This window comes from Oncorhynchus gorbuscha, linkage group LG05 (genome assembly GCF_021184085.1).
Source record: "Oncorhynchus gorbuscha isolate QuinsamMale2020 ecotype Even-year linkage group LG05, OgorEven_v1.0, whole genome shotgun sequence".
Taxonomy (NCBI): domain Eukaryota; kingdom Metazoa; phylum Chordata; class Actinopteri; order Salmoniformes; family Salmonidae; genus Oncorhynchus; species Oncorhynchus gorbuscha.
In genome coordinates this window covers 11,761,420-11,788,335 of record NC_060177.1, presented here as the reverse complement: position 1 = coordinate 11,788,335, position 26,916 = coordinate 11,761,420, and the positions used below count along the sequence as shown (strand labels likewise).

Sequence of the window (26,916 nt, the reverse complement as noted above, 5' to 3'; positions counted from 1 at the left end):
CTTACAGTGAAATGCCTACTTACGAGCCCCTAACCAACAATGCAGTTTAAAAAAATAACAGACCTTACAGTGAAATGCTTACTTACGAGCCCCTAACCAACAATGCAGTTTAAAAAAACAAGAATAAGAAATAAGATTAACAGTGTCAGTGGTCCTGTCTAGGTGTGTCAGCAGTCCTGTCTAGTTGTGTGTGTGTGTGTGTGTGTGTGTGTGTGTGTGTGTGTGTGTGTGTGTGTGTGTGTGTGTGTGTGTGTGTGTGTGTGTGTGTGTGTGTGTGTGTGTGTGTGTGTGTGTGTGTGTGTGTGTGTGTGTGTGTGTGTGTGTGTGTGTGTGTGGCTCCTCTAATGCAGTGAGGCAGAGTGAAAATAAATCTGGGTCTAGAGCAAGAAGGACGCTGGCTCCCTTTCAGGAAATATGTCCCACAACAGAGGGCCAGTGCCATCTCCCCTGCCCTCCGTGATCCTCCATGGTCCCTACCAAGACTAGCCAGCCTTCCATGTCTGCAAGAGAGAACCTTTAGTCTGTCTGGGCAGTATTCATGGATCAACCAATGGTTGGTCAGGCAGGTCAACTAAGCACTGTCACAGTGGGGTATTCATGGATCAACACTATGTTGCACTAGTGCTGTCACAGTAAACACTATGTTGCAATTCTGACTCTGACTCTGAGTCCATTTTTCAGATGTATGTTTGGCAGAGAGGGATAAATACAGACATGTTAGTCAGTAGAAGAAAACCTTTCTGTTTCTGTCACTGCGACCACACCACTCCACATGCTGCAAGACAGAAATCTCACACAGCAAACAAACATTCTTAAGTACTGCTTTAAACTGGATCTATCACGACACAAGATGAGACCCAGATGCAGACACAGGAGGCAAATGGTTGGAGTCTTACAATCTTTATTAATCCAAAGGGGTAGGCAGGAGAATGGTCGTGGACAGGCAAAAAGGTCAAAACCAGATCAGAGTCCAGAAGGTACAGAGTGGCAGACAGACTCGTGGTCAAGGCAGGCAGACTGGTCAGGCAGGTGGGTACAAGGTCCAGAAACAGGCAAGGGTCAAAACCGGGAAGACTAGAAAAAGGAGAATGCAAAAGGCAGGAGAACAGGAAAACCGCTGGTTGACTTGGAAACATATAAGCCGACTGGCACAGAGAGACAGGAGACACAGGGATAAATACACTGGGGAAAATAATCAACACCTGGAGGGGGTGGAGACAATCACAAGGACAGGTGAAACAGATCAGGACGTGACAGGATCTGCTTTAGCTGAATCAAAAAAGTAACACTCAACCAAACTGGATATTTGGTGATATCTGGTGAGGGTTAGGGCCTCGGCTGATATAGCTCTTTTCCTTGGTATCCTTGTACCATGTAGTGCCAGCTGTGTTATTTGTGTCAGAGGTCCTGTCTAGTTGAGTCAGCAGTACTATCTAGTTGAGTCAGTGGTCCTGTCTAGGTGTGTCAGCAGTCCTGTCTAATTGAGTCAGCAGTCCTATCTAGTTGAGTCAGTGGTCCTGTCTAGGTGTGTCAGCAGTCCTGTCTAATTGAGTCAGCAGTCCTATCTATTTGAGTCAGTGGTCCTGTCTAGGTGTGTCAGCAGTCCTGTCTAATTGAGTCAGCAGTCCTATCTAGTTGAGTCAGTGGTCCTGTCTAGGTGTCCTTATTTTACATCTCTACATCTCTTGTTGCTATTTATTTTAAATGCACTCACTGTAGCACTTTGAGGTCCTGTCTAGTTGAGTCAGCAGTACTATCTAGTTGAGTCAGTGGTCCTGTCTAGGTGTGTCAGCAGTCCTGTCTAATTGAGTCAGCAGTCCTATCTAGTTGAGTCAGTGGTCCTGTCTAGGTGTGTCAGCAGTCCTGTCTAATTGAGTCAGCAGTCCTATCTATTTGAGTCAGTGGTCCTGTCTAGGTGTGTCAGCAGTCCTGTCTAATTGAGTCAGCAGTCCTATCTAGTTGAGTCAGTGGTCCTGTCTAGGTGTCCTTATTTTACATCTCTACATCTCTTGTTGCTATTTATTTTAAATGCACTCACTGTAGCACTTTGAGATAGTTTTTCAATGAAAAGCCATTATAAATGAAATTAGATGTATTATTATTATTAATGTCAAACGGTACTGATAAATGGTTTCTAATCGACCTGGCCCGGGTATCCTGGAAGGATATTGACCTCATCCCGTCAGTAGAGGATGCCTGGTTGTTCTTTAAAAGTGCTTTACTCACCATCTTAAATAAGCATGCCCCATTCAAAAAATGTAGAGCTAAGAACAGATATAACCCTTGGTTCACTCCTGACTTGACTGCCCTTGACCAGCACAAAAACACCCTGTGGTGTACTGCATTAATATCGAATAGCCCCGCATGATATGCAACTTTTCAGGGAAGTCAGGAACCAATACACACAGTCAGTTAGGAAAGCAAAGGCTTTTTCAAACAGAAATTTGCATCCTGCAGCACTAATTCCAAAATGTTCTGGGACACTAAAGTCTATGGAGAATAAGAGCCTCTCCTCCCAGCTGCCCACTGCATTGAGACTAGGAAACACTGTCACCACTGATAAATCCATGATAATCGAGAATTTCAATAAGCATTTCTCTACGGCTGGCCATGCTTTCCACCCCAACAGCTCTGCGACCTATATGCTCTCTTTGGCTGGTCCTCTCTACATATTTGTCGCCAAACCCACTGGCTCCAGGTCATCTATAAGTCTTTGCTAGGTAAACCTCCACCTTATCTCAGCTCACTGGTCACCATAGCAACAACTACTCATAGCACACTCTCCAGCAGTTATATTTCACTGGTCACCATAGCAACAACTACTCGTAGCATACACTCCAGCAGTTATATTTCACTGGTCACCATAGCAACAACTACTCGTAGCACACTCTCCAGCAGTTATATTTCACTGGTCACCATAGCAACAACTACTTGTAGCACACTCTCCAGCAGTTATATAACTGGTCACCATAGCAACAACTACTCGTAGCACACTCTCCAGCAGTTATAGTTCACTGGTCACCATAGCAACAACTACTCGTAGCACACTCTCCAGCAGTTATAGTTCACTGGTCACCATAGCAACAACTACTCGTAGCACACTCTCCAGCAGTTATAGTTCACTGGTCACCATAGCAACAACTACTCGTAGCACACTCTCCAGCAGTTATATTTCACTGGTCATCCCCAAAGCCAACACTGCCTTTTCCTCCTTTTCTTTCCAGTTCTCTGCTGCCAATGAGTGGAATGAATCTGGATCTAAATCCATCTCTCTTTTCTCAGGAACAGGAGCTGTCCAGCTGTTTCAGTCCTCCATACACGCTCTTCAGAAAATATTCTATGGACGATGTAATAGTAAAATGAGGAAAAGAGACGCACAACAAATATATAGGGGCAATAGATTTATCCTAAAATTGGGGAATGATTAGACTACACTGATGATGATTCCATCTGTCCAGCAAAATCAACAATTTATTTGAGAAACCACAATCTTTTGGGTAAGACCCTTCAGACCTTAGTACACACTTCAGTTGATAGCCAATCACAAGTGAAGTGTGCTTCCTTCAGCCCCTTGTTAGCTAATGATTGTATTAATCTGCAGATTTACACTTGAAGCCAAATGGCAGTTCAAAACTGAAATGCCAAAATGCCAAAGCCAATAATAATGAAGCATTTGCTCTATATTGAATTGCCATTGTTCTCCATGAGAGGCTGGGTATTTGCACATGTCTGAGACAGTCGAGACGGCCATGATGACTATGCACTACTCTACCAGGCAGCTCAGTATTAGTATTCTAGTCACAAACGAGGGAGGGAGAGAATGAGGGAGAGGAGGAGAGGAAGGAGGAGGGAGAGAAGGGGGGCACAAGCAACATAAGCTATTGACTGCTCCTGACTTATCTTGAAAGCACAGAGAGTGATTTTCCACAAAAGAAGTAGCAGTCTCTCTTCTGTCCAACAGGTTAAGGCAAGTTGACAATAGTTTTAATTGTCTGAAATGCAGTGGACCAATTGAATTGCAACAACAAATGGCAACAAGCTGAATTACTAGCACAGGTGACACTGAAAAGAGCATAACAAACACACAACACTGACAGATAAAAATATAATTGAAAGTTTGTGTGAGCTTGGAGTAGCTCTCAGTAATGGGACCTGGCATGTTCTTTTGGTTAGAGATGATCGAGGCAGACACTTCTACGTCTCTGTCTCTCTCTCTGTCTCCCTCTCCCTCTCCTTTTCTCTCTCTCTCTCCTTTTCTCTGTCTCTCTCACTCACTCAATGTCCCTGTACAGTTCTCTCACTCTCCCTACAGCCTCCTGCTAGAAACACACTCTGCCAATCATCCTTATGTGTGATGTGTTTATTAACAAGATGATTCTTAGCAAGATGACTAGACAGTTCTGACTTAGAATATGTGGACAACTATAAATACCTAGGTGTCTGGCTAGACTGTACAATCTCCTTCCAGACTCACATTAAGCAACTCCAATCCAAAGTTAAATCTAGAATTGGCTTCCTATTTCGCAAACAAAGCCTCCTTCACTCATGCTGCCAAACATACCCTCGTAAAACTGACTATCCTACCGATCCTTGACTTTGGCGATGTCATTTACAAAATAGTCTCCAACTGTCATGTTTTGTCATTTATTATCTTGTCTTGTCCCTGTGCTTCCCATTCTATTCGTTTCCCTCTGCTGGTCTTATTAGGTTCTTTCCCTCTTTCTATCCCTCTCTCTCCCCCTCCCTCTCTCACTCTCTCGCTCTCTCTTCTCTCTATCGTTCCGTTCCTGCTCCCAGCTGTTCCTATTCCCCTAATCAATCATTTAGTCTTCCCACACCTGTTCCCGATCCTTTCCCCTGATTAGAGTCCCTATTTCTTCCTTTGTGTTCCGTTCCTGTCCTGTCGGTTCCCTGTCTAGAATTCACCGTGCTGTGTTTGTGTATCGCCCTGTCGTGTCGTGTTTTCCTCAGGTGCTGCGTGGTGAGCAGGTGTCTGAGTCTGTCTGGTTCAAGTGCCTTCCCGAGGCAACCTGCTGTTCACCTGCTGTTCAAGATCGAGTCTCAGTTTGTCCTCGTCATTTCGAGTGAAAGTTGTGTTTTTGTTTGTATTTACTTTACTGGATTAAAGACTCTGTTTTCGCCAAGTCGCTTTTGGGTCCTCTTTCACCTGCATGACAGAAGGAACCGACCAAGGAATGGACCCAGCGACTTCAGACGCTCGTTACACTGAGATCCAAGGAGCCATGCTCGGCAGACACGAGCAGGAATTGTCTGCTGCTCGCCATGCCGTGGAGAACCTGGCCGCTCAGGTTTCCGACCTCTCTGGACAGTTCCAGAGTCTACGTCTCGTGCCACCTGTTACTTCCTGGCCTGCCGAGCCTCCAGAACCTAGGGTTAATAACCCACCTTGCTACTCCGGGCAGCCCACTGAGTGCCGCTCCTTTCTCACGCAGTGTGAGATTGTGTTCTCTCTCCAACCCAACACATACTCTAGAGAGAGCTCGGGTTGCTTACGTCATTTCACTCCTTACTGGCCGGGCTCGAGAATGGGGCACAGCTATCTGGGAGGCAAGGGCTGATTGCTCTAACAGGTTCCAGAACTTTAAAGAGGAGATGATTCGGGTTTTTGACCGTTCAGTTTTTGGTAGGGAGGCTTCTAGGGCCCTGGCTTCCTTATGCCAAGGTGAACGGTCCATAACGGATTATTCTATTGAGTTTCGCACTCTTGCTGCCTCTAGTGAGTGGAACGAGCCGGCGCTGCTCGCTCGTTTTCTGGAGGGACTCCACGCAGTGGTTAAGGATGAGATTCTCTCCCGGGAGGTTCCTTCAGATGTGGACTCTTTGATTGCTCTCGCCATCCGCATAGAACGACGGGTAGATCTTCGTCACCGGGCTCGTGGAAGAGAGCTCGCATCAACGGTGTTTCCCTGCTCCGCATCGCAACCATCTCCCTCCTCTGGCTCAGAGTCTGAGCCCATGCAGCTGGGAGGGATTCGCATCTCGACTAAGGAGAGGGAACGGAGGATCACCAAACGCCTGTGCCTCTATTGCGGAGTTGCTGGACATTTTGTTAATTCATGTCCAGTAAAAGCCAGAGCTCATCTGTAAGCGGAGGGCTACAGGTGAGCGCAACTACTCAAGTCTCTCCATCAAAATCCTGTACTACTTTGTCGGTCCATCTACGCTGGACCGGTTCGGGTGCTACATGTAGTGCCTTGATAGACTCTGGGGCTGAGGGTTGTTTCATGGACGAAGCATGGGTTCGGAAACATGACATTCCTTTCAGAGAGTTAGAGAAGCCTACGCCCATGTTCGCCTTAGATGGTAGTCATCTTCCCAGTATCAGATTTAAGACACTACCTTTAACCCTCACAGTATCTGGTAACCACAGTGAGACTATTTCTTTTTTGATTTTTCGTTCACCGTTTACACCTGTTGTTTTGGGTCATCCCTGGCTAGTATGTCATAATCCTTCTATTAATTGGTCTAGTAATTCTATCCTATCCTGGAACGTTTCTTGTCATGTGAAGTGTTTAATGTCTGCCATCCCTCCCGTTTCTTCTGTCCCTACTTCTCAGGAGGAACCTGGCGATTTGACAGGAGTGCCGGAGGAATATCATGATCTGCGCACGGTCTTCAGTCGGTCCCGAGCCAACTCCCTTCCTCCTCACCGGTCGTATGATTGTAGTATTGATCTCCTTCCGGGGACCACTCCTCCTCGGGGTAGACTATACTCTCTGTCGGCTCCCGAACGTAAGGCTCTCGAGGATTATTTGTCTGTGTCTCTTGACGCCGGTACCATAGTGCCTTCTTCCTCTCCGGCCGGGGCGGGGTTCTTTTGTTAAGAAGAAGGACGGTACTCTGCGCCCCTGCGTGGATTATCGAGGGCTGAATGACATAACGGTTAAGAATCGTTATCCGCTTCCCTTATGTCATCAGCCTTCGAGATTCTGCAGGGAGCCAGGTGCTTTACTAAGTTGGACCTTCGTAACGCTTACCATCTCGTGCGCATCAGAGAGGGGACGAGTGGAAAACGGCGTTTAACACTCCGTTAGGGCATTTTGAGTACCGGGTTCTGCCGTTTGGTCTCGCCAATGCGCCAGCTGTTTTTCAGGCATTAGTTAATGATGTTCTGAGAGACATGCTGAACATCTTTGTTTTTGTCTATCTTGACGATATCCTGATTTTTCTCCGTCACTCGAGATTCATGTTCAGCACGTTCGACGTGTTCTACAGCGCCTTTTAGAGAATTGTCTCTACGTAAAGTCTGAGAAGTGCTCTTTTCATGTCTCCTCCGTTACTTTTCTCGGTTCCGTTATTTCCGCTGAAGGCATTCAGATGGATTCCGCTAAGGTCCAAGCTGTCAGTGATTGGCCCGTTCCAAGGTCACGTGTCGAGTTGCAGCGCTTTTTAGGTTTCGCTAATTTCTATCGGCGTTTCATTCGTAATTTCGGTCAAGTTGCTGCCCCTCTCACAGCTCTTACTTCTGTCAAGACGTGTTTTAAGTGGTCCGGTTCCGCCCAGGGAGCTTTTGATCTTCTAAAAGAACGTTTTACGTCCGCTCCTATCCTCGTTACTCCTGACGTCACTAGACAATTCATTGTCGAGGTTGACGCTTCAGAGGTAGGCGTGGGAGCCATTCTATCCCAGCGCTTCCAGTCTGACGATAAGGTTCATCCTTGCGCTTATTTTCTCATCGCCTGTCGCCATCTGAGCGCAACTATGATGTGGGTAACCGTGAACTGCTCGCCATCCGCTTAGCCTAGGCGAATGGCGACAGTGGTTGGAGGGGGCGACCGTTCCTTTTGTCGTTTGGACAGACCATAAGAACCTTGAGTACATCCGTTCTGCCAAACGACTTAATGCCCGTCAAGCTCGTTGGGCGTTGTTTTTCGCTCGTTTCGAGTTTGTGATTTCTTACCGTCCGGGTAGCAAGAACACCAAGCCTGATGCCTTATCCCGTCTGTTTAGTTCTTCTGTGGCTTCTACTGATCCCGAGGGGATTCTTCCTTATGGGCGTGTTGTCGGGTTAACAGTCTGGGGAATTGAAAGACAGGTTAAGCAAGCACTCACGCACACTGCGTCGCCGCGCGCTTGTCCTAGTAACCTCCTTTTTCGTTCCTGTTTCCACTCGTCTGGCTGTTCTTCAGTGGGCTCACTCTGCCAAGTTAGCTGGTCATCCCGGTGTTCGAGGCACTCTTGCGTCTATTCGCCAGCGCTTTTGGTGGCCGACTCAGGAGCGTGACACGCGCCGTTTCGTGGCTGCTTGTTCGGACTGCGCGCAGACTAAGTCGGGTAACTCTCCTCCTGCCGGTCGTCTCAGACCGCTCCCCATTCCTTCTCGACCATGGTCTCACATCGCCCTAGACTTCATTACCGGTCTGCCTTTGTCTGCGGGGAAGACTGTGATTCTTACGGTTGTCGATAGGTTCTCTAAGGCGGCACATTTCATTCCCCTCGCTAAACTTCCTTCCGCTAAGGAGACGGCACAAATCATTATCGAGAATGTATTCAGAATTCATGGCCTCCCGTTAGACGCCGTTTCAGACAGAGGCCCGCAATTCACGTCACAGTTTTGGAGGGAGTTCTGTCGTTTGATTGGTGCGTCCGTCAGTCTCTCTTCCGGGTTTCATCCCCAGTCTAACGGTCAAGCAGAGAGGGCCAATCAGACGATTGGTCGCATACTACGCAGCCTTTCTTTCAGAAACCCTGCGTCTTGGGCAGAACAGCTCCCTGGGCAGAATACGCTCACAATTCGCTTCCTTCGTCTGCTACCGGGTTATCTCCGTTTCAGAGTAGTCTGGGTTACCAGCCTCCTCTGTTCTCATCCCAGCTTGCCGAGTCCAGCGTTCCCTCCGCTCAAGCGTTTGTCCAACGTTGTGAGCGCACCTGGAGGAGGGTGAGGTCTGCACTTTGCCGTTACAGGGCACAGACTGTGAGAGCCGCCAATAAACGCAGGATTAAGAGTCCAAGGTATTGTTGCGGCCAGAGAGTGTGGCTTTCCACTCGCAACCTTCCTCTTACGACAGCTTCTCGTAAGTTGACTCCGCGGTTCATTGGTCCGTTCCGTGTCTCCCAGGTCGTCAATCCTGTCGCTGTGCGACTGCTTCTTCCGCGACATCTTCGTCGCGTCCATCCTGTCTTCCATGTCTCCTGTGTCAAGCCCTTTCTTCGCACCCCGTTCGTCTTCCCTCCCCCCTCCCGTCCTTGTCGAGCGCACCTATTTACAAGGTACATAAGATCATGGACATGCGTTCTCGGGGACGGGGTCACCAATACTTAGTGGATTGGGAGGGTTACGGTCCTGAGGAGAGGAGTTGGGTTCCGTCTCGGGACGTGCTGGACCGTTCACTCATTGATGATTTCCTCCGTTGCCGCCAGGATTCCTCCTCGAGTGCGCCAGGAGGCGCTCGGTGAGTGGGGGTACTGTCATGTTTTGTCATTTATTATCTTGTCTTGTCCCTGTGCTTCCCATTCTATTCGTTTCCCTCTGCTGGTCTTATTAGGTTCTTTCCCTCTTTCTATCCCTCTCTCTCCCCCTCCCTCTCTCACTCTCTCGCTCTCTCTTCTCTCTATCGTTCCGTTCCTGCTCCCAGCTGTTCCTATTCCCCTAATCAATCATTTAGTCTTCCCACACCTGTTCCCGATCCTTTCCCCTGATTAGAGTCCCTATTTCTTCCTTTGTGTTCCGTTCCTGTCCTGTCGGTTCCCTGTCTAGAATTCACCGTGCTGTGTTTGTGTATCGCCCTGTCGTGTCGTGTTTTCCTCAGATGCTGCGTGGTGAGCAGGTGTCTGAGTCTGTCTGGTTCAAGTGCCTTCCCGAGGCAACCTGCTGTTCACCTGCTGTTCAAGATCGAGTCTCCAGTTTGTCCTCGTCATTTCGAGTGAAAGTTGTGTTTTTTGTTTGTATTTACTTTACTGGATTAAAGACTCTGTTTTCGCCAAGTCGCTTTTGGGTCCTCTTTCACCTGCATGACACCAACACTCTACTCAGCCAATTTGATGCAGTCTATCACAGTGTCGACCCAAACTGTACTGTGCTGTCTCAGATATTTTAATTTCACCTTGTCCTTTACAGAATGGTTCTACTTTAGCAACAATGGTGGATATGTAACCAGCTCAGTAAAGCACTAAAGCTCAGCTCAGCTTTGTTCAGCTCAGCTCAGCTCAACTCGGTTCAGCTCAGCTCAGCTCGGTTCAGCCCAGTAGTTTGAAAAGGGAAATAGACATTGAACATTTTGGCATGAATAGAAATCTCTTGTCCCACTTAGTTTTTTATTTACCTCAGTAAGGTCTTACATATGGTTTAGGCATTGATGATCACTGTCTTGTCTGTATGATCACTGTCTTGTCTGTATGATCACTGTCTTGGCAGGGTAGCCTAGTGGTTAGAGCGTTGGACTAGTTATCGGAAGGTTGCAAGTTCAAACCCCCAAGCTGACAAGGTATAAATCTGTCGTTCTGCCCCTGAACAGGCAGTTAACCCACTGTTCCTAGGCCGTCATTGAAAATAAGAATTTGTTCTTAACTGACTTGCCTAGTTAAATAAAGGTTAAAAAAATAATTATAATGATCTACAGTAACATCTTCTTCTACATGAGTGTGGATGAAGGGAAAGATATGAAGGAAAGGAGGCATATTTAGACTATTGAGTTGCACCCCATCATGACCTTAGAGAGTCCATCCTGGTTAGGGTGGGGTTGACAGGAAAGGAGCGATAGCTCGGCAGAGGACTACTGAAGAGCAGTGACACAAACACAGACACACACACTCTCTCTCTCCTAGTTTCACTGCCTTCAACGTCAAATCGATTTATCCTCTGTGACCTTTCTAAGCCAATGAGAGTCATTTCACGCAATTCCCACCTTCTTCTCACAAGGCTCACTGCTTACTGGTCTGTGAAAGGACTTTCCTAAGGGTCTAATGGAGACCTAGTCAACTTCACACACAATACGAAAACCCAATACACCATGAAATAAAACACAATACATTTCTGGGTACAGTACATGCCCTATAGGAAGCAGAACATACTTCTGACTGAAACAAGCACCCATTTACTGCTATATAGATATTTATTACTATATTCATTATTATGTCATTTGCTCAGCACCTTCGATCTGATTAGCAGATGTTATTGGTCACATACACGTGATTAGCAGATGTTATTGGTCACATACACGTGATTAGCAGATGTTATTGCAGGTGTAGCGAAACGCTTGTTCTTCTAGTTCTGACAGTGCAGTAATATCTAACAAGTAATATCTAACAAATTACACAACATATACCCAATACACACAAATTGAAGTAGGAATGAATTAAGACTTTATACATATGGATGAGTGATGTCAGAGTGGAAAGGACTAAGATACAGTAGAATAGTTTCAAAAACAGTATATACATATGAGATGAGTAATACAAGATATGTAAATATTATTAAGTGAATGAGATACTGTAGAATAGTATAGAATACAGTATATACATATGAGATGAGTAATGCAAGATATGTAAACATTATTAAGTGACTAAGATACCATAGCATAGTATAGAATACAGTATATACATATGAGATGAGTAATGCCAGATATGTAAACATTACTAAAGTGACTAGTGTTCCATTCCGTAAAGTGGCCAGTGATTACTAGTTTGCCCCCGGTGATGTGCTGGGCAGATCGCACCACCCTCTGGAGAGCCTTGCGGTTGTGGGCGGTGCAGTTGCCGTACCAAGCGGTGATAAAGCCAGACAGGATGCTTTCAATTGTGCATCTGTAAAAGTTTGTGAGGGTTTTAGGTGACAAGACAAATTTCTTTAGCCTCCAAATTTCTTTAGCTCTGTTGCGCCTTCTTCACCACACTGTCTGTGTGGGTGGTCCATTTCAGTTTGTCAGTGATGTGTACGCCGAGGAACTTGAAGCTTTGATTGATCCCTCTCTCATATTCATCCAAACCAGTGGAGTGAGTCAGACTCGCCTGAGATTTTCGGTCACCGTGGTAACATCGCCTTAGGGGAGCACTGTCCCAACCCAGAAGAAATTAGCCATTGTGATGAATTGATTTCCCCCCAACCCTTTAACCAACATCTCTGCAGGGATCCAAATCATGATGACAGTTAAAGAAACACATCTGATATTTCTGGAATGATCTGTTTTCCTTTGGTGTCAGGATCATTGTTAGCCTCCAATACATACAACACATGGTTTGTATTCACAGATAGTTCTGGATGAGAGCGTCCGCTAAATGACTAAATGTAAATGTGTGTCTTATAAGAGCTGGTTTGGAACAGACACTTATTCTTAGGCATCTCTTGATGTTGTTGGCCTATTTGAAGTGCTGACTGTGGGGCAAAGCCTTTGAACCTGACCTTCTAAACCCATTTTATGTTGAGAGATCTGTAGGGACCCTTAAAGGCTGAATAGCCATAGTTCTTTCTCTACTTACACATTAGAGACTCTGCCCTGTAGCCTCACATTCTCTGTATGTCTCTTTCTCTCTCTACCCTTCTCTTGCTCTCTTTCTCTCCCTCACTCCCTCTGTATCCTCTTCTCTTTCTTCCTCCAGAAGTTGGTCCTTCCCTCCCTCTTCATCTCTTTTATACACACCACAGAGTCTTTTCCCACTGCCCAGTGACAGAGCCAGCCGCACAGCGCCTCTCCCTGGCTTTAAAGTCCCAGAGTCCTCTGTTTCATCCTGCCTCATTCTGGACACTCATCTCATTCATCTGTAGTTTATGCTTTGTACCATTTGAGTCCACTCACATTCTCTGGAGTTGGGGGGGGGGGGTTAAGAAAACATGGTTCATATTCAATCAAAAAGAAAAGAAGGGCTAAATGGTCATACAAAGTGTTGCACAACGTTTTAACGAGTGCAGGGCTGTAGAGTGTGGTCATCCACAGTGTTGCACAACGTTTTAACGAGTGCAGGGCTGTAGAGTGTGGTCATCCACAGTGTTGCACAACGTTTTAACGAGTGCAGGGCTGTAGAGTGTGGTCATCCACAGTGTTGCACAACGTTTTAACGAGTGCAGGGCTGTAGAGTGTGGTCATCCACAGTGTTGCACAACGTTTTAACGAGTGCAGGGCTGTAGAGTGTGGTCATCCACAGTGTTGCACAATGTTTTAACGAGTGCAGGGCTGTAGAGTGTGGTCATTCACAGTGTTGCACAACGTTTTAACGAGTGCAGGGCTGTAGAGTGTGGTCATACAAAGTGTTGCACAACGTTTTAACGAGTGCAGGGCTGTAGAGTGTGGTCATCCACAGTGCTGCTTGAATCATTTAGAAGGATCAACTATAAACACCATTTATTATAACAATATGATCATCTTTAACAAAACTGGCAAGCATTGGTGCTCTTAATCTCTGTACACATCCAAACACAATCTGAACCAAATCCTCAGATTGATTGAAATATAATCCCGAGCACACTTTCTATATTTGGCCAGCGCTTCTGGTGCAGTGATTAAACTACACACTTCAGCTTCCTGGCAGTGTTGATTTAACTCTGCTAGAGCAAACACACCTCCATTCACACTGGTGATGAACTGTTTAGCATGGCAGGTATTCAACTGCATTGTCTATCAAACCTGAGAATATATTAGATAACAATTCACCTGAGTGAGGCCCTCGTTCATGTACTTTATCTGGTTGTCTAAAAGGAACCAATGAACTGAGAGGTTGTAGTTATGACGGTGTGTGCCACATGATGTATTCTTTAGGATGATCATCAGTGAACACTAGTTCCTATAACATATTTAGTGGTAGAAGAGGAATGGAATCAAGAAATACATCAGAAAACAGATCAGAACCTTTGACGGGGGTGTTCAAATCTTACCCTGCGACGTCCGGACAACTGATGCTTTTCTGTTCAAAAAGCTAAACGGGTTCTTCGTCTGTCCACATAGGAGAACCCTTTGAAGCACCATTTTTGGTTCCATGTAGAACCTTCTTGGGTTCCATGTAAAACCACAAAGGGTTCTACATGGATCCAAAAAGGTTTCTACCTGAGGTTCTTCTGTGGGGACAGCTGAAGAACCCCTTTGGAAACCTTTTTTCTAAGAGTGTACCTGAAAATGACTTGCACCCACCTGGTATCCCAGGTCTAAATCAGTCCCACTCCCTGATTAGAGGGGAAGAATGAAAGAAAAGCTGTGGGACTGGCTTCGAGGTATAAATGATCATTTGAGGGACCTATACTGAGCATTAATGCAGCACTAAGCATCATTTCAGTTAGTTAGCTTGACTAGTTCTAGTCAGATGATACAGCTAACCTGCATACTGTACACATGATACAACACATTTAATATACAGCAGTTACCAAACACAGTCCTGGGGAGCCCAAACCTTCTGTTTGTTATTCCCTAACACTACTGTACACAGCTCATTCAAATAATCAAAGCATGATGATGAGTTGATTATTGGAATCAGCTGTGTCGTGTTAGAGCAAAACCAGAGGACTGAGTTTGGAAACACTGACGTACAAGGTGATAAACTGAAGAACATACAAGGTGATAAACTGAAGAACATACAAGGTGATAAACTGAAGAACATTCAAGGTGATAAACTGAAGAACATACAAGGTGATAAACTGAAGAACATTCAAGGTGATAAACTGAAGAACATTCAAGGTGATAAACTGAAGAACATACAAGGTGATAAACTGAAGAACATACAAGGTGATAAACTGAAGAACATTCAAGGTAATAAACTGAAGAACATACAAGGTGATAAACTGAAGAACATACAAGGTGATAAACTGAAGAACATTCAAGGTGATAAACTGAAGAACATACAAGGTAATAAACTGAAGAACATACAAGGTGATAAACTGAAGAACATTCAAGGTAATAAACTGAAGAACATTCAAGGTGATAAACTGAAGAACATACAAGGTAATAAACTGAAGAACATACAAGGTGATAAACTGAAGAACATTCAAGGTAATAAACTGAAGAACATTCAAGGTGATAAACTGAAGAACATACAAGGTGATAAACTGAAGAACATACAAGGTGATAAACTGAAGAACATACAAGGTAATAAACTGAAGAACATACAAGGTAATAAACTGAAGAACATACAAGGTAATAAACTGAAGAACATACAAGGTGATAAACTGAAGAACATACAAGGTGATAAACTGAAGAACATACAAGGTGATAAACTGAAGAACATACAAGGTGATAAACTGAAGAACATACAAGGTGATAAACTGAAGAACATACAAGGTGACAAACTGAATAACATACAAGGTGATGAAGTGAATAACATACAAGGTGATAAACTGAAGAACATTCAAGGTGATAAACTGAAGAACATTCAAGGTGATAAACTGAAGAACATTCAAGGTGATAAACTGAAGAACATACAAGGTGATAAACTGAAGAACTTACAAGGTGATAAACTGAAGAACATACAAGGTGATAAACTGAAGAACATACAAGGTGATAAACTGAAGAACATTCAAGGTGATAAACTGAAGAACATACAAGGTGATAAACTGAAGAACATACAAGGTGATAAACTGAAGAACATTCAAGGTGATAAACTGGTAAAATACTGGTAAAATCATCATTAGTGTAGGACATTGTTTTGTTCATGAGAGAGCTGCAAGTATAGAGGAAGAGTAATAATGGAGGGATGTAAGATAGAGGGGGACAACAAGCAAGGGAAATATAGGAGATAAAAGTGTCAGATAGACAGATAGAGAGATCCAGGTAGGTAAAACAGTCAAGTAAAGGAACAAGTGTTTGTCAGGTGTTGACAGACAGAGTACCCAAAACAGGCACCCTGACTGCGACAGTGCATCCTAATCAAACGGATTTGGATTGGTGGATTGGTGGATTGGTCCAATAGCAACCTGATGTGAGATTATGCAGAGATGGAGGATCAAACAGCGGTATGCAAATGGTGAGCTGTCAGACAAGACATGTCGTCTGGCATACCAAACTAGAACGTCGCTGTGCTCAGTATTCAAATCCACTTCCTGAGGGACAGAGGCTATCATCTTTCCCCATGTATAAATGTGTTTGTCATGTATGCCCCCCACCCCACACACACACACACACACCGTTTATATTCACATCAGTAGGATAGGGTTGTGTGTATGACTTTCTTTAGGTTTCACTTCGGTTCTCAATAGATGTATTTTTTATCAAAGTCTTGCATGGTTATGGTATTTATTTTTAGGTAAGACATATTTTTGATACTCCCCTCCTTCATATTCCAACCCCTTCAGACAGATCTGTGTCCCAAGTGGCACTCTATTCCTTTTATAGTGCACTTCTTTGGATCAGGGCTCTCTGATCCAAAGTAGTGCACTTTAAAGAGAATAGGGTGCCATTTGGGACGTTTACTAAATTTCACACCCTGCTCACATACTGTATCTCTATTCCAGGTAATACAGTCATTTTTACTTCACACTCACTTCTATGCTAAATGCCTTATTTCTTCCCTTGCCAATTATTCAGTGGTTTGAAAAAGGTATATGCTGTATGTTCACAGTATATAGGTTTTGTCTCAAATGACACTCTACTCCCTATATAGTGCACTACATTTGACCAAAGCCCCTTCCCAATCAGAGCCCCACCCACTCCCGTCAGAGCCCCTCCCCCACTAGAACCCCCCACAGAGCAGAGCCCCTCCCCCCACCAGAGCCCCTCCCCCCACCAGAGCCCCTCCCCCACTAGAACCCCCACCCACCAGAGCAGAGCCCCTCCCCCACCAGAGCCCCCCCACACACTAGAGCCCCTCCCCCACTAGAACCCCCACCCACCAGAGCAGAGCCCATCCCCCCACCAGAGCCCCTCCCCCCACCAGAGCAGAGCCCCTCCCCCACTAGAACCCCTGGTCAGAAGTAGTGTGGTGTCATTGTGTCATTTGGGATGAAAACAGAACCCTTTTAACTTTTAGCTTCGCTTTACTGCCTCTTTCCTTTAAAGATTCAGTGTTCTGAAAACAATCTATATATTTATACAGATATATTTATACAGACCTATAGTATATTGTCACAGCAAAATAGTCCTGCAGCAACAGGATTTGAACGTTTAGTCCATAATGATGCTTGATCGGTGGTTAGGCTATTAGGTGGCCAAAAGTAGGCTACATGAAAAAAGCAATACTGTTAATATAATTTGTGGGTTTTCAGTGAATTTATGTAAATCACAAAGCTCATCTGCATTTCTCAGCAACAAAAGAGTGAGCAAATTAAGATCCTACCTCTGTAGCATGAGAACACTGGCCCTTGTGAAATGAGTGGGTGGATGGAGAGAGATATAGAGATCTAGAGGCTCCTTTGATCAGTTTCTCACACGGGATCATGGGAAGTGGCAACAACATATGCTCAACTCTGCTGCTGCGTCAATAATCAGATATATCAATGTATATCAGAAATAGACACACAAAAATAAAGAGCATTTCAGTGACTGCTTATACAAGAATGACCAATGAGGAGATGGAGATGACATAAACTCATGGTTTGACAGTTGCTGCTGTAAGCAACAGGCAGGGTAGTCACCAGAGAAGCATGCTAGAATGGACAAAATAATAATAAGCAAGCATGGTTTCTAGGGTTTGGGTTTGGGTTAAGGCCAATCCTAGACTAAGGGTTAGGGTAGGTTATCAAATCTGCATTTGTGAATAGAAGGCATTGTACTTCCTTCTTCTCCAGCATGGCCGGATAGTGATGACCCACAGACATAGAGTAGTTCCACGGCTACACTGGCTCACCACAGGCCCTAGTCTCATCTTCACCCAGGGAAGATTGTGTTCACTTTGACATTAGAGCCATTGATCCACAGTCTGGTCGATACTCCCCATATCATCTATAGCTCATTTCCATGTTGACTTCTCTTGTCTGGAGAATAGTGACTCCATTCCAGGGCAGCATTCCAAATGGCACCCTATTCCCTACATAATGCTATGGGCCCTGGTCAAAAGTAGTGCACTATATAGGGAATAGGGTGCTATTTGGGATGCAGACTAAGAAATTACAATAATATAGATTTCTGCTGTCTCAGCAGACATCTCTATTATTGTCATCTCTTAGTCTGCATCCCTTGTGTCTGCATGTCTTGTGGGGCTGTTCCGGAAGCCCAGACTCGACACAATCTGATAACTAATCAACCCTCTGTATTTTAAAGTATTTTGGGGGTAGCATCATGTTATGGGTATGCTTATCACCTGCAGGGAATGCGGTTTGTCAGGATCAAAATAAATGTAAAGGAGCAAAGCCAAGGTAAAAAGTGCAGAAAACATGCCTCAGTCTTCTAAAAACCTAACCCTGGGATAGAGTTGTATTTTTCAGTGGGACAATGAACACATTAAAATACCAAAGACTTAAATCTCCTTGAAAATCAGAGACAGGGTTGAATATTGCTGTCCATATTTTGACTCCCAACCAAACTTACAGAGCTTGAGCAATTTTGACAAAACAATGGATATATGTTGCCCTAAGGGTTGGTAGAATCTCATTAGAAGTGATTTACAGTTGTAATTGCTGCCAAAGTTGCTTCCACCAAGTAATAACTCTGGGGTGTGAAGACATACATTTGAAGTTGGAAGTTTACATACACTCAGGTTGCAGTCATTAAAACTCGTTTTTCAACCACTCAACCACAAACTATAGTTTTTGAAAGTTGGTTAGGACATCTACTTTGTGCACGATTGTCATGACTTCCACCGAAGATGGCTCCTCTCCCTGTTCGGGCGGCGCTCGGAAGTCGTCGTCGCCGGCCTACTAGCTGCCACCAATCCCTTTTCTTTTTCGTTTGGTTTTGTCCATCTTGTGTTCACCTGTGTCTAGATTAGGCTGATCAGTGGGGTATTTAATCTCACCCTACCCGCTAGGTTTTGTGTGGGATTGTTTGTGTTACTGTCGTTGGCTTGTGTTGCGTTTTTCCCTGTTAAGCAGGTTTATTTCACGGGACTGTTTTTCCCGCACGTTAGTTTAGTAGAGGAGTGTGTTCCTCTGTTTTCGTTTAGACTGCGTTCCTGTTTTCTAGTGGCTGCTTTTGGTGGTCCTCTACCTGTTTTGTCGGTTTTCTAAGTCCTGCCATCTCCTCCCTTTGCCGGGTCTCCCTACGGAGACAGCACGGCTCCAACACCAGCCTCAGACGAGTCCACCTCCACTATGAATGCCAAAGAGGGGTCCGGATGAGCCAATACGGGAGTATCGGTAAACAAAGCCTTCAGACGACCAAAATCCCTGTCCGCCTCAGCTGACCACTGCAGTCGCACCGGTCCCCCCTTCAGGAGTGAGGTAATGGGAGCTGCTACCTGACCAAAACCCTGGATAAATCTCCGGTAGTAGTTGGCAAACCCTAGAAACCGCTGCACTTCCTTTACCGTGGTGGGAGTCGGCCAATTACCCACGGCTGAAATGCAGTCACTCTCCATCTCCACCCCTGACATGGAAATGCGCTACCCTAGGAAGGAGACTGACTGTTGGAAGAACAGACATTTCTCAGCCTTGACGTACAGGTCATGCTCCAACAGTCGACCAAGAACCCTGCGCACCAACCACTACACCCTGCCCGTGCAGGTCCCGGAAAATCTTGTCAACAAAGGCCTGGAAGACTGATGGAGCATTCATCAACCTGTACGGCATGACAAGGTACTTATAGTGCCCTGAGGTGGTACTAAATGTCGTCTTCCACTCGTTCCCCTCCTGGATACGCACCAGATTGTAAGCGCTCCTAAGATCCAATTTTGTGAAGAAGCGCGCCCCGTGCATTGCCTTGATCGCACTGGTGAAGAGAGGCAGCTGGTAACTGTACCTCACAGTGATCTGATTTATACCTCGACAGTCTATACACGGGCGCAGACCTCCATTCTTCTTCTTCACAAAAAAGAAACACGAGGAGGCAGGTGAAGTGGAGGGCCGAATGTATCCCTGCCCCAGGGATTCGGAGACATATGTTTCCATAGCCGCTGTCTCCTCCTATGACAGAGGATACACGTGACTCCTGGGAAGTGCTGCGTCTACCAGAAGATTTATCGCACAATCCTCCCTGTCGATGGGGTGGTAATTGAGTCGCCTTCTTCTTACAGAAAGCAAGAACCAAATCGGCATATTCTGAGGGGATGTGCACGGTGGAGACCTGGTCTGGACTTTCCACAGTAGTCGCACCAATGGAAACCCCTACACACCTCCCTGAGCACTCTCGTGACCACCCCTTGAGAGCCCCCTGTGCCACGAAATAGTGGGATCATGACAGGCCAACCAGGATAGGCCCAGCACCATGGGAAACGCAGGAGAATCAATAAGGAAGAGACTGATTCTCTCCTTGTGACCCTCCTGCGTAACCATGCTAAGTGGAGCGGTGGCCTCCCTAATCAGCCCTGACCCTAATGGTCAACTATCTAGGGCGTGCACAGGGAAGGGAAAATACACAGTAACAAGGGAAATCCCTAAACTATGGGCAAATGAACGGTCAATAAAATTGCCAGCTGCGCCTGAATCTACGAGCGCCGTATGCTGGGAAGAGCGCCTTATGCTGGGAATGTGGGGAAAACTCAGGAAATTTGATAAACACATACATGAGGGCAACAGGAGGATCTGGGTGAACCTGGTGCCGACTCACCTGGGGTGACACGATAGTGCCCTGCTGCCTCGACTCCCCGAGGAACCCCCCCCCTGCACCGACCAGCAGTGTGCCCTCTGCGTCCACAGATGGTGCAGGGAATGGCCCCTCCTCCGTTCTCCCTAAGCGCAGCACCTCCCAGCTCCATGGGCGTCGGAGCGGTGGTGCTGGGGGATGGAACTGACAGGCACCGATCCGGACGTCCGCGGGTAGCCAGCAGGTTGTCCAGCCGGATGGACAGGTCCACCAGCTGGTCCAACGTGAGGGTGGTGTCTCCCGGCGGACGTCCTCGCGCAGACTGCACCGGTAGTGATCGATCGGGTCCCTGTCGTTGCGAAATCCTGCGCGCTCCTTGTCCTCTACCTCAGGTGGAACAGACGTTCACACGCTGCTCAACCCTCAGGCGGGTGGTCAAAAACTCTGCGTAATGGTCCAATGCTGTGTCTCCTTCACTCCATACGGCATTTCTCATTCCAGGGCTTTGCATGAGAAACAGGAGACGAGGGCGGACACACTCTCACGTCCCGAAGGAGCCGGGTGGACGGTCGCCAGGTAGAGCTCCAGCTGGATTAGAAACCCTTGGCATCTGGCAGCCGTCCCATCATACTCTCTCGGGAGGGTGAGCCGAATCCTGCTGGGACCGGGTGAAGGAGGGCTGGACAGTGGGGCCTGCTGTAGTGGGGCTGGCGGAGGTGCTAGACGACCTCCTCCTCTCTCCCAACAATCCATCGTTTGCAGCACGCGATCCATGGCGGTGCCCAGACGTTGCAACATGGTGGCGTGATGCTGGACGCGCTCCTCTACCGCCACAGGAAGGGCGTCTGTTCCTGCTGACTTCATTCCAGGTGAGTCATTCTGTCATGCGTTCTGTGTGTAGCTGGTGTAGAGGAGTTAGGTCGCAGGACAGCAGATATGAGTAAATAAACTTACTTTACTCAAAATATACAAATGCGATACAATAAAGAGAGCCCACATTAACGGACCGTACTACATACAAACAATTACTCACAAACAGACATGGGGGAACAGAGGGTTAAATGATGAACAAGTAATTGGGGAATTGAAACCAGGTGTGTAAGACGAAGACAAACGCTGCCCGAACAAGGAGAGGGACGACTTCAGCAGAAGTCATGACTGTGGGCAGAACTGAAAAAACGTGTGCGAGCAAGGAGGCCTACAAACCTTACTCAGTTACACCAGCTCAGTCAGGAGGATTGGGCTAAAATTCACCAAACTAATTGTGGGAAGCTTGTGGAAGGCTACCTGAAATGTTTGACCCAAGTTAAAGAATTTAAAGGCAATGCTAATAAATACTAATTGAGTGTATGTAAACTTCTGACCCACTGGGAATGTGATGAAAGAAATAAAAGCTGAAATAAATAAATCTTTCTACTATAATTCTGACATTTCACATTCTTAAAATAAAGTGTGATCCTAACTGACCTAAGACAGGGAATTTTTACTAGGATTAAATGTCAGAAATGGTGAAAAACTTGGTTTAAATGTATTTGGCTAAGGTGTATGTAAACTTCCGACTTCAACTGTACGCAATCAAGGCATACACTTTGAAAATGTTAAGCAGGTTGTGTAGATACAAATTTTTATTATTCCTTTTCCTTTTTATATTTAATTTTAAGTCAGCAAAATGTGACAACTGTGCAAGGAGTGTGTAGACTTTCACTAGGCACTGTAGGTGTGTATATGTGTCCTTCAGCAGTCATAACCGCAGACAGACAGGCAGGTGGATGTCAATGATAAGGCCCCTGCAAGTTCTTGCAGCAACTAACTACAGCTCTGAAAGAACCCTGTTCTTTGGCCGAAGTGTTGGTAAAAAAAAACACAGCAGTAGAGATGAGTGTGCGACTTCCTTTAGAGCCCTTTAAGGAACCAGGGCTCTGGTCAAAAGTAGTGCACCAAATAGGGAATAGGGTACTATTTGGGACGCAACCCATTAATTCTCTCAAACGGCTCCTGTCACCAAACGTCATATTTATTCTGGCAAAACCTTTCAAAAGCTAGTTAGTGTAATAACAGAGCAAAGCTGTCCAGATGGCATCAGGGCTGATGTATCAACTTTTTATCAATTAGGCTCATAAGGAGGAAATATGAGAACATTTTACATCTGTTTTTCAGCTTTTTCTGTAAAATGTGGTAAACACACAAACCAAGCAGACATGACACACAGAAACACTAGACTCAAGACAATGGGATGACATTGTTCGTCAGTTCCTCTCCTCTTGTTAGTATGTATGTTTGAGATTGACTGACTATATTGCAGTCAGACGGCTCAGAATCACTGATCGACAAATTCCCTTGCATCCCGAAAAACGACTCATTATGTGATCAAGATGAGTGATTCTGCCCCTCGCCTTCCTCAAACGGATCCCTTTGAATGTGCTAATTTATTGCAAGGTCCGTTTGTCCATGTGAGTTGTGCAACCCCAAACTGTCACCTTTGATCCTGAACAGGACTGACCTTTGACCTCTGAGGAGAACTGGGCAGAGTGTCGCGTCGCGAAGAGCTGTAGCTCTCTGTTCAGGTCGCACAGAGTCAGATCGATGTCCCACGACCGCAGTCCTGTTAACACACAATAACAAATGTAGCATGATGCACTACATGACCCATAATGCTCTACAACTATACAACAAACACATTACTGTTGGAGTGGAGGGGCCTGTCTAGGGTCTGATTTCTATTGCGTGACCAAATGAACATGACCCTGCTGGTTGTTATTTCTCCTTGGCACTGATTGGTAGATTTCTACTAATAGGCTGGAGAGGGCACACACCTGTCTTTCACCATCTTAATCAACCGCTGAATCAAAGGCATGGAATAAAAACCATTAAACACCATGGCCTTCGAGTACTGAGCTGATAACCCCTCATGTACGGTAACATCGGAAAATGACTGGGTTGGGAAATAACCTCTTGTAGGAAGATGATTGTTATTAATATTGGCAGTTATATGATGAACCTTATTACGCCCCCTATAAACAGTGAGCTACTCAGTATGCAAGCTGTTTCCCTGAATGATGCCAGTTCTTATTTAATAGGGTGTCTATTGGATCAGGAAGAGACATCAGGGCAGGGTTTGTTTTTAGTCTTGATTGGCCAGTGTGTTGCCTCCATGCACAACCGTATTCTATTCAACGACCCGTCACACTTTCTCTACAAACATTTATCATCATATTCACATCATGTTTTTTTTGTCTGGAATTATTTCCTTTCATCTATATTCCAGTGTTTCAGATAACCCAGTAGGGCCTACTGATTGCACATTTGAAAATTCTTAGTTATTCTAGCCAACTGCAATAACTATGGAGAATAATCCATTGCAAACTATAAAGAGTAATTCAGCCCTTTATTCCAGAAACCATTCAGGATATCACATACAGTAGAATAGTGTTGTGTTCCGTATTGCTATATTCAGCCATATAGGGGGCTATACATCTGGTGCAGTGTCCTCTATGCATTAACAAACAGCTCTGTTCAATGTGAAATCCAACCCACTCATGCTGCAGCCTACGTTTGAGATGTAGGCGTCATCTGCTCCCTTTTAGATCCGCTGCAACGGATGAATTAGATGACAATATTCCTAACAAAGTCACAGCTTGTTCTAAAAAACTATTTGGTTTGACTTTTGTCGCACATTTGAATATTGCAAGTACAGGCCAATGCATAGGGGTCAAGCCTCTGACATTTAAACAAACTACATTTTTACATAAAACAAAATCTTTGTGGGCAATCTTGAACTTCAACAGTTTAGAAAGATGTGTAAAGACTTATAATACCCAGTCAAGTAGCCCACTCACCCTGTTTTATGTGGTTTTTGGCAGACTGAAGGTGGTGGTCCGTTGAGATTTCTCCAATAACTATCAGCATATAAAATCTCCCGTGGTTGAACGGCGGTCTGGTCCTATGGTGCTGTCCACGGTGAAAGGGTAGGGCGGGCTTGCGCTGCTCCTCCGGCTCTCCTGGCGCTACAGAGAGCGATGCTGCTGCCACGGGGATTTCCATGGCAACAGCACGACGAGTGGAAGCTGGGTCCTTTTCCATCTCCATGACAACTGCATCTGGTGGCAGCACAGTGCATGAGGGATGGCTGGGGGGAGGACCAGTGGGTGTGGCTTGTGAGAGGGACGCGATTTGATTGGTGCAGGGTTATGTGGCTATTTGATGTCACAGCACGCCATTGGCCAAATCCGACATGGGGATTATGATAATATTTATCAAGTTTATCTGAATCGACTGTCTTGCATAGGTAGTGGTTGTGATGATGATGATGATAATGAATATGATGATGAATATGATGATGTTGTTGATGAGTGGTATACCACATGGTCCACCTCATTTGTTACATCAATAAGTTAGTTAACATAGTTAAGTTCCAAAATACAAAATGGGTCAAATAAGCATAGCTGTAAACCACCAGCATTAGGCCTACTACAACTATTGCTGTAGTTTCCAAATAGGCCTACTACAACTAGTCCTGTAGTTTCCCAATAGGCCTACTACAACTAGTGCTGTAGTTTCCTAATAGGCCTACTACAACTAGTCCTGTAGTTTCCTAATAGGCCTACTACAACTAGTCCTGTAGTTTCCTAGGCCTACTACAACTAGTGCTGTAGTTTCTACTACAACTAGTCCTGTAGTTTCCTAATAGGTCTACTACAACTAGTCCTGTAGTTTCCTAATAGGTCTACTACAACTAGTCCTGTAGTTTCCTAATAGGCCTACTACAACTAGTCCTGTAGTTTCCTAATAGGCTTACTACAACTAGTCCTGTAATTTCCTAATAGGTCTACTACAACTAGTCCTGTAATTTCCTAATAGGCCTACTACAACTAGTCCTGTAATTTCCTAATAGGCTTACTGCAACTAGTCCTGTAGTTTCCTAGTAGGCCTACTACAACTAGTCCTGTAATTTCCTAATAGGCCTACTACAACTAGTCCTGTAGTTTCCTAATAGGTCTACTACAACTAGTCCTGTAGTTTCCTAATAGGCCTACTACAACTAGTTATGTAATTTCCTAATAGGCTTACTGCAACTAGTCCTGTAGTTTCCTAATAGGCCTACTACAACTAGTCCTGTAATTTCCTAATAGGCCTACTACAACTAGTCCTGTAGTTTCCTAATAGGCCTACTACAACTAGTCCTGTAGTTTCCTAATAGGCCTACTACAACTAGTCCTGTAGTTTCCTAATAGGCCTACTACAACTAGTCCTGTAATTTCCTAATAGGCCTACTACAACTAGTCCTGTAGTTTCCTAATAGGTCTACTACAACTAGTCCTGTAATTTCCTAATAGGCCTACTACAACTAGTCCTGTAGTTTCCTAATAGGTCTACTACAACTAGTCCTGTAATTTCCTAATAGGCTTACTACAACTAGTCCTGTAATTTCCTAATAGGCCTACTACAACTAGTCCTGTAGTTTCCTAATAGGCCTACTACAACTAGTCCTGTAATTTCCTAATAGGCCTACTCACCAAATATCTCAGGGAACACGTGTTCCTGTAAGACCGTCTTTGATATATCTGGATCTAGAGGAACTGAAGTTGTTTCTCTTGAATAAATAGGTGTATTTATATCCCTGTCTCTGGATGTACCACCAGGAGATGTTTCCAGTAGGCTTCCACACTGACACTCCTTTGTTCCCTCCCTGAACACAATAACCCTTCATCTGTGCAGAGACGTTCACAACAAAAGGCCTCAGAGACAAAGCTGAATAGAATATGTTTTTGTATAATGTTAATGTATTTCATTATCTCCTAAAATAGCTGGAAAATAACCAAATTAGCTACGGAGGGGAAAAGCTGGCATGAAATTACCAGAAAATTGGAGAGTGTTCATTGAGTTCTCCACTTGCCATGTTTTATAACAGGAAACTCGTTGTTGTGGGACATACCAATTTGTAAGTCGCTCTGGATAAGAGCGTCTGCTAAATGACTTAAATGTAAATGTAAATGTAAACATAAATGATCTTGAATCAGGATGCATATTAGCCTACATATACAGTTGAAGTACATTGACCTTTACTTTGGAAACTGAGAACTAAATGAATAGTAAGACTTCATTCTTTTCACCTTTGATTGACGACAATGAATTAAAAGGGTTGTTTGTCCTCATAGCAGGCCTATGTAACTCATATAGTCACCCCATGACAGAAACATTCAGGTAGAGATGAAATTCAGCGCCAGAATATGAACATTTATTTCAGATTTCGATCTGTTTGATTGTCATTTTAAGGCCATTTTGAAATTATAATTGAAAAACCAAAATCACTGTTTGACTTTGACCCTTATAGTTGACACTAGATATTGTACTATAGGTTCAGTTTCTA

General features: G+C 45.0%; 1 protein-coding gene across 1 annotated transcript in view; it reads right to left on the bottom strand.

The window, feature by feature from the left end:
- LOC124034999 (electromotor neuron-associated protein 1-like) overlaps positions 1 to 24,621 on the bottom strand; it is a 32,691-nt gene extending 8,070 nt beyond the window's left edge. Inside the window, exons 1-2 of the mRNA XM_046348383.1 lie at positions 24,386 to 24,621; positions 23,050 to 23,151 (exon numbers count right to left, since the gene is read on the bottom strand). Of these exons, the coding sequence (XP_046204339.1) occupies positions 23,050 to 23,151; positions 24,386 to 24,590 (307 nt within the window). The 5' untranslated portion in view covers positions 24,591 to 24,621. The remainder of the gene's footprint in view (positions 1 to 23,049; positions 23,152 to 24,385) is intronic.
- Positions 24,622 to 26,916: the final 2,295 nt, after the last annotated feature.